The sequence below is a fragment of the Xiphophorus hellerii genome, chromosome 12, assembly GCF_003331165.1.
Source record: "Xiphophorus hellerii strain 12219 chromosome 12, Xiphophorus_hellerii-4.1, whole genome shotgun sequence".
Classification (NCBI taxonomy): Eukaryota; Metazoa; Chordata; class Actinopteri; order Cyprinodontiformes; family Poeciliidae; genus Xiphophorus; species Xiphophorus hellerii.
Window position 1 is genome coordinate 18,196,856 of NC_045683.1, and position 8,660 is coordinate 18,205,515.

Below are 8,660 nucleotides of genomic sequence, written 5' to 3' on the forward strand. Positions count from 1 at the left end.
TGCAAACTGGTTGCCCTTCAGCACTACAGCACCTGATTCAGCCACTGTTTATCTGAAGATTCCTCCCATAATCTTTTTCAACACAGAGGAACATCAGCCAAGTATCACACTAAAATTTTTAGCCAGTATGTAAAACTCTGTGTAGCGCTGTGGAAAACTAACTCTATGTCACACCTTGAACACATCACCCCCTCTGTGAAACATGCTATGGGCATGCTACTCCTCAGCAGGGAAAGGGAAGTTGGTGGGAAGATTGACCTTTTCTTTTGTCCTTTGTAAGGAAAGGGTAGACTTTGTACCGCAGTCTAACACATAAAGTGCCTGAATTCATTTTTGCAAAACTTTGAAATCATTCTGTATCACAAAACACACTCGTTAGAGTGATGCTGCAAAAACCCACCACCACTCAAACTCTTGAACACGAACAGGTCGTGCAGAAAATAATGGATGAGGCCAAGTCAAAGAAAAACAGCATGGGAGACTTCCACATTGTGAAAGCAAGCGGATGGGGAGGATAACAACAGTGACTGTAACGACAAGAAATTTCTGATAAAATTACAGTAATAGTAATAAGCCATGTTCTGCGCTGGCAGGACTGTGTGTCCAAAACTAAACAAGCAGCACCAGAGGCCTTGATAATCGGGGCATGCGGAGAAGAAAATGGGAAAAACATCACATCTTTGCTTCCAAAAGATCTAAGGTGCATCATTAAGTACACTCAAATTAAACCGTTTTCAGTTTTAGCCTGACTTCAAACATGACTTTGATCCAGAAACGGTCATAACTCACAAAAGGTAAACTACAAAAACTCAAGCAAAAATCAGAGATAAAACTGTGTAATCTAATGAATGTCATTTGGACAGAGTAATTAATCACAGCATCAAACATAATAAAACAAAACAAATGAATAAAAGTTAAGATCCCGCACAAAAGTCAACACAAATAAATGTTTCTTTTCTTTTTTTTTTACTTTGGTTGCCACAAGAGAATATGGACCCTTGCCTTAATGGGTTATTGCTTCTTACATGAGTACCCAGTTTGGTTGGTTGGTCTGGTACTTCTTTAGATGGTTTCTGAAATGTTCTGTGAGACTTTATATAGACCAGAGAGCCCCATTCTAAATCGTATTTAGTTAATTGCATTTGTCACAGATGGACTCATTTCAAGTAAAGCAGAACTGAGGAACCACAACCCAAGAGATATAAAAACAGTATAGAGACTTTCAAATTATGTTGCTTTGGAGAAGAAATACCACAAGCAAATTAACATACAATGTAAGTATATTGAATATACAATTAAAAATAATATTAAAGTTAAGATTTGTTTTCCCCTGACATTCTCAGTTCACCTGACCTGTAATAGTTGTGAAGGAAGTGAAAGTGTCATGTCTTTTAGGTGGAGTATGTGCAGAACGTCACTGCAACAAAGGTTACATAGGCTACTGTACATGGTCAACATGATGAAAATACAGTATATTTTCATAAAATACAATATTTTCTGAAAAAAAAAATACTTTATTTTCCAAAAGATGTTGAGTTTTATTCTGGCTTTGAGAACTGTTTTTTTTTTTTTTTTTTTTTCAATAACAGCTTTCAGAAAACTAAAGTTACTTGACATCAGGTTCTCACTGATTGCATGACAAATATAAGCAGGAGGTGGCGCAGTTGATACTTTTAAACAGCCTGCGTTAACCCGGTAGTAGAAGAAAACAGCGGCGGACCTTTAATAGGACAGGAAGTGTGTGTTGATGAAGCGGCGATACTGTTAGCTGTCATGGCGCTTGATGTGAAAACGAGAGCAAAACGATACGAGAAGCTGGACTTCCTCGGCGAGGGTCAGGTAGGAAGACGAACAATGTATTAGTTCAGGCATTATCTCACAGGTTTATTGCTTTTCATGTTGCTTTATTGGGTTAAAAAGGAGCATAACTATCCTTAGCTGGTTGCTAATGTCAACAAAGCCCTGCTGCTGTGTTCAGGCAAAAATTATGAGCATATCCTGTTCTCTGTTTCCGCTCTGCAGTTCGCCACAGTATATAAAGCCAGAGACAAAGTGACTGACACGATAGTTGCAATTAAAAAGGTACCATCACACCCTGTACTGTTAAACTTTTACAGTAACTTCAGCTTAATAACAGCAGGCATGTTTTCATTCTTCTCTCAGATTAAGGTCGGACACAGAACTGAGGCCAAAGATGGTGAGTGGCTGTGGGCTCCAGCAATCTTCTTCAACACTGACCTCATCCTGCAGGCTTTTTCACTGCAGGTTTGTTTTTGCAGGTATAAACCGGACTGCTCTCAGGGAGATCAAATTACTCCAGGAGCTGCATCATCCAAACATCATCGGGGTAAAAAAAACATTTTGTTTTTAAGTCAGAGTAGATGTGTCAAACATTTGAGGTGTGCTGGTAAATGGTTTTTTTTTTTTTTTTTTTGTCTTTAATTTATTATCCTGCAGCTGTTGGATGCATTTGGACACAAATCAAATATAAGCTTGGTGTTTGACTTCATGGAAACAGACCTGGAGGTGAGACTTGTCTCATTTCTAATTATTTTGTGGAACTACTTTTATCCTTTTAAATTAATTAAAGATATTTAGAGAAATTGCTTTAATTTATTGTTCTTAGCAAGAGGATTATGTTTAATATTTCAGCTAATCTATGTTGAATATTTAAGTACATTTCTAGTTATTTCAACACAAAATGCATCAAGGTGGAAGGAATTTCTTTCTGTTTTCCACATTTATTGCAAAGTATTGGACAGTATACCATCATATATTTGCCTTAATTTAAAACAGAGTAGAGTTAACCGAGATGTTGCTTGTAGTTTATAAAATGTAGCTTTAAAACAGAATGATCTTAATAAGAATGATGGTTGTCACTCCCTGAGATTCACACCTGGACTGTACCCGATTTTGTCCCTGAAGGATTTCTGAACAGTCTCAGTCTGTCTTCCTTATAACCAAGGACAAAGTGTAAGCAGGCCTCTTTCAGCCAGCTGACCAACAGTGCTCTGGATGAGGTGGGGGGTACCCTACACTCCACCTAACTAGAAAAACACCAGCGTGGAAACACCAAGATACGAAACAGTTTTGAGATGTAACACACACAAAACAGAGTGTTTTTGTGAAGGAAAATAATTCAAACCAACATGTCTGCGTGTGAAAAAAAGTCATTATCCATAAACTTAATAACTGGTTAGTCCAGCCTTAGCAGTAACAACTGCAATCAAGCGTTTGCGATGACTGGCTGTGCGTCTTGTGGTGAAGAAATTTTGAATTGAGACCAGATGTTGCAGTGGAATCACGTCTGTGTTAAAGTTTGTAAAAGAACTTCCAGTTCTATTTTACTCTTTCTCTCTGATAATCGTGGAAAAAACACCTAAGAGCTTTTATGTCCGTTTCCTTGTCATTGAAAAAAGATGGAAACATTGATTATAAGATTAGATCACATTTAATTGTAGCAATTAAAACATAAGTGTGATGATAAAAACCACAGGCATGTTTACACCTTGGCTTTTGTGTTTTCAGTCCTCCATTAACCTTTTTTTTTGTACCAAGGCTCCAGATGGGCGGTGATCACTAATGCATTTAGACTTTAAGTGAGGGACTCACTGTTTGAAAGAAAATCAATATCACTCTCTGGTCTTGGCTCTGGAAATAAATTCATGCCATTAGCAGCTGGTGGGCAGAAGACGGTGAGGAGAGTGGAGGCTGAAGTATGATGCTCCATGTTTTTCACTAAAGCTAATGGACTGTTTCAACAGCATATATCCTCACTGTTGTTTTTTAATTACTGATAAGATTATATGACTGGCTAGAATAACAATCGCTCTGAGAACAGATATACCTGTGGAGGGTTAGGTTGGTGTAAAGGCAAACTAGAACCGTTCTGTTTTTTTGTCCTCAAACTTATTTCCTTCGGGTTGTACTTTGTTTTTATCTGTCTTTTTCGGTGATCATTCATCCAGATTCAGCTCTGCTTTTGACTTATGGGTCATTGTTTTGCTGTTTGTTTTTCAGGTCATCATCAAAGACACCAGCCTTGTCTTAACTCCAGCCCACATTAAAGCCTATATCCTCATGACGTTACAAGGGTTGGAGTACATGCACCAACACTGGGTCCTGCACAGAGTAAGAAACCAGAAACAGCCTTATCAAAAGCACATGTTTGATCCTGTTAGTATTTACTGCTTTTTGTTTTCATCTCCAGGATCTGAAGCCCAATAATCTGCTGTTAGACGGGAGTGGAGTGTTGAAGTTGGCTGATTTTGGTTTGGCCAAAGCTTTTGGCAGCCCCAACAGAGTCTACACACATCAAGTTGTTACCAGGTCAGAGATGTTGTGCTAATACACAAAGAACAACTAAAAGTCACACATTTCAGGGATCTATTGTTTTTTTCCTCAGAAAAGATCATGTATTTTATCAACTTAAAAATGTCTTCAGATTACAGGAATTTCAGCTGACCTTGATATTTTGGATAAACGCCCAGAAAGGAGAAAATTACAATGATTGCATTGTGGTTTTTATTGGATATATAGTATTAATACCCACTTTGTCAATTTGTTGTGTTAGAATCCCAAATATATATTTTAGTGAAAGACCAACACAAAGTAGAGCTGGGTACTAATTCTCATCGTAAAAGAAAATGTGGTTTTTTAAACCTTTTACGAAAAACTATCTGGATGACGTTATGTGTTTATATATTTAGGTCTCTTTGAGTCAATGCAGGTACAGCTGTGACTCCTGACTCTGTCAGCTCTGCACATATAAAGACTGAAACTGTTTCAAAAGTGGATGGAGGGCATTCATGAATTTAAAGTCTTATCACAGATTTTCAGTTGGATTTGGGTCTAAACTTTGACTAGGTCATGAATGTACTTCCACCCGAATCATTCAGTTGTGGCTCTGACTGAATATTTAGGGTGGTTGTCCTGCTCGAAGGTGAACCTCTGTCTTGTTTCAAGTCCTTTTGCATCCTTGATGCCATATCTAGTCTCATCAGCTCTGATCAGCTTCCCTGCTGAACAAATTATTCCCCCAGCATGATGCTGCTGCCTCCATGTTTCACCATAGGGGTGGCGTGTCCAGTTTGATTTGTGGCTTTGGTCTTATCTAGGCAGATTTACTATTTTCCTCAAGTGACGTGACAAATTTCAAGTCTGACTTCTGGGAATACTTTGCTTTTCTCATTAATTCAACCCAAATGTGATAGTTATGAAATGTAATCTTATTTTATCCTTTCCTTTTCCCCAGGTGGTACCGTTCTCCTGAGCTCCTGTTTGGTGCCAGGATGTACGGTGTGGGCGTAGACATGTGGGCTGTAGGATGCATACTGGCCGAGTTACTGCTTCGGGTAGAGAATCCTCCCTTCACTTAATTTTTAATTATTGTTTTTAAAATCCCAGTTCTGATTATCTTCTCTGCTGCAGATACCGTTTCTCGCTGGAGACTCAGATCTTGACCAGCTGACTAAAATCTTTGAAGCTCTTGGGACTCCCACAGAAGAGACGTGGCCTGTCCGTGTCCGTTCTTTTACATTTTTCTTTTATTTGAAGTGTGAGAGCTTCAACATTTGTTTGTCGGATGTCCCTGCAGGGGATGACGAGCCTACCAGATTATGTCTCCTTCAAGATATTTCCTGGCACCCCCCTGGAGCATATATTTAGTGCGGCTGGAGACGATTTACTCGAGCTCCTGCAAGGCCTCTTCACCTTTAACCCATCAACAAGAACAACGGCCACACAGGTAAAGAAAAAAATACTCAAGCAAATTAACTCTTCTCACTTGCAAACTTGGGGGTGGGGGGAGGATAGTCTTTATAAAAAGAAAAGCTGTACAAGTTTTAACATATTTTTTTTTCTCTCAACTCTTTCCCCTCTCTCGTGTAAGGAAATTGCTTTTAAAATAAAATGCTTTTCTTGTTTTTCTCTGTCCATTTTCTAGAATAAAGCTAACTACTAATGTGATTATTAATAGTAAAACTCAAACTAAAATAATCCTCCTTATGGCAGGTTTTCACTCAATTATCAGTTTATTAATTCATGCAGTTTCCCACCTCATGTTTTCAGGAGAGGTCTGGGAATCTTCAGCCTGGCTCAGATGAACAATATTGTAACTCTTCAGTTAGAATATTAATAAAGATTAAGCATTGAGCTCCGTCCTTTTTCTAAACTCCTTGGCACGTCTAAACTCCTCCCAGAAGTCCAGCAGAGCTCTGTTTCCTATAGCTGTTTAGTTTGTTGGCAGAACAACTTTACAAGAAGCATTTTGTGTAGACTATATAGTTCGTGCAGACTGCTTTAACACTTTCAGACTGGATTTGTTTTACTGTGGCTCCTAATCTTAAGAGTTGGCTTGGCTCATCTGCCACCAGTGGCTGCCAGGTTTTTCAGACTGAAAATCCTTTAGCGCCTACTAGTAGTTCATACATCCCCACTTAGACAGAGCTATTCATTTATTTTCTAAATTGTCTGTGTGTTGCTGTCTTTCTCCAGAGAGTTGACTGTGCTTTCCTCTTCTTCTCCAGGCTCTAAAGATGAGGTACTTTAGTAATCGCCCTGGTCCCACTCCTGGTGCCCAGCTTCCCCGACCCAACAGCTCAGTAGAGGCTTTGAGGGAGAAGGAAACCGTTGGACTAAAGAGGAAAATAGACAGCTTGGATACAAGTAATAACTAATGTAGCCTAGTATTTGTGTTTTTACACCCACAAGCTGGGTTTAAGTTTATTTGCTAAAAATCTAACAATTTACTTGCGTTTCCTTTTTTTAAAAAGAGCTTTAAATTTGTTTGGACAGCCCAGTCAGACCCTGAGACCTAATAAACCCTTGCACTTCTCATGGCCCACACACTGGTATAAATTTAATGGACCCTGACACTGAAACTAGCAATTCAGTGGGTGTTGGCTGTAATTACAGCCTCAGTTAGAAATGCAGAATATTCTGAAGTTGAACATGCACATAAAGTTTAGTGGGAAGGTTTGTGTTACTAGAGCAGAGTGTTGGTGTTTCTGGGAGGTTCAAAGCATCTTGCAGCTCCTCCTCTGGTTTGGAAAATATCCAGGTTTGACTTTACGCCGTCTTCTGGAGCCTATATTACAGAGAGATTGTCGTAAGACTAATGATACAGTGTGGTGTTTTCTATATGTAGAAACATTATGTGGATATGGTGTTCGTAACATAACAATGTTTTTTTTTTTTTCAGCTGTTATGAAGAAGAAGCTCATTTTCTGACCACATGGGACCTGGTAAATCAGATGAAATCCACCGATTTCTCTCAGGATGCAACAGGAATCTCCTCTAGAAACAAATAAAAAACCAGATTCAGCCGAGTCTGGCTCAGATGAGACTGGCTTTAGGACTTTGTAGTATTTATATGAGGATCGTGGTCTGCGGTTAGCTCCAGATGTGTGCTGCTGAACTCAAGACGTGTTTTCACGGATAATTCAGCTGTGGAAGCCCATTAGAATATTTCTATTTGTTACTAAAGGAAACACGAGTCTTATTCATGTCATGAATGTTTTATTTTTTTATGTATTGCCAATAAAAGGTGTGAATGCATATCTGACATTTTGCATTCTGTTATCTCCACGTGAAACTGTTAGTATTATTTATGAATGTGTACCATGTTAATGATATATGGGATATTTTAAAGCTTCTTGGCAGTTTTTTGTAAAATCAAACTCCTTTTAGAAAATTTTATTGTTGGTATTGTTAATTTGTGAATCATTTAGTCCAGCTTTAATCTGCTTTATTAAAATTAGCTCCATATACATCCCCACTGTAACATCAAATAAGACATAAAGCAAGATTTCTCTTTAGTAGCATTTTTTATTTGCACATTTTCAGTTTAATTTCAAACAGCTGCCTAAATTCACAAAGTTTCAACATAGCATCATCAACTGATTATCTGAGCAGAGGGATTCGTGTGTTGCAGAAAGAATCTTCCCAGTGATGAATGTCTTCATATAGTCAAAATAAAGCGTTGGCTTTTTATGGCAGCAAACACTGAAGTGTGTGGGAATGAGTCATATGACAGCTTTTGGCAAATAGCAACACATGGAGCTACGTTGGCAGCTTTATCAGTGTTGGACATGTCAGGGAGGCTTCGCAAGCTGGCAACTTGTGGCAGCTGCAACGTGACTCAGGCGAGACACCCTGATGTGCCACAATCCAAGCAGATCCAAGCAGCAAAGAAATTTAAAGTTTTAATTTTTCTCTTTATGTTTCTCAAACTGTGAGGTGTTATGTAAGATCACCTTTTTTGAGCTTTCCATCATATTATAATGTCATTCCCTCATCAAAATCATACCTGGAGTGTTACTCCAGCTTCATTCATGTTTTAGATATCCTTGAAAATCCTGTACCAGCCATTAAGTACGGAAGAGGATTAGGGCCACTGAAAAAAAAAAAAGAATTCTTTAATCTCAGAATTCTAACTTTAATCTCAGAATTCTAACTTTAAACTCAGAATTCTAACTTTAATCTCAGAATTCTAACTTTAATCTCAGAATTCTAACTTTAATCTCAGACTTCTCAATTTAAACTCAGAATTATTATTATTATTATTATTATAATTTTTTTTCGGTGGCCCTAATCCTCTTCCGCAACACAAATATATGAAACTCCTTTATGGTGAGTTTCAACCACCTCTTGGTGCTGTC

At 38.3% G+C, this 8,660-nt stretch overlaps 1 protein-coding gene across 1 annotated transcript; it reads left to right on the top strand.

The window, feature by feature from the left end:
• Positions 1-1,704: 1,704 nt before the first annotated feature.
• cdk7 (cyclin-dependent kinase 7) lies at positions 1,705-7,564 on the top strand. The gene is made up of 12 exons (XM_032579563.1): positions 1,705-1,839; positions 2,023-2,082; positions 2,164-2,197; positions 2,280-2,347; positions 2,458-2,526; positions 4,021-4,131; positions 4,211-4,329; positions 5,255-5,354; positions 5,431-5,517; positions 5,597-5,746; positions 6,528-6,666; positions 7,202-7,564. The coding sequence occupies exons 1-12, from the start codon at positions 1,774-1,776 to the stop codon at positions 7,228-7,230; spliced, it is 1,032 nt and encodes a 343-aa protein (XP_032435454.1). The 5' UTR covers positions 1,705-1,773; the 3' UTR covers positions 7,231-7,564.
• Positions 7,565-8,660: the final 1,096 nt, after the last annotated feature.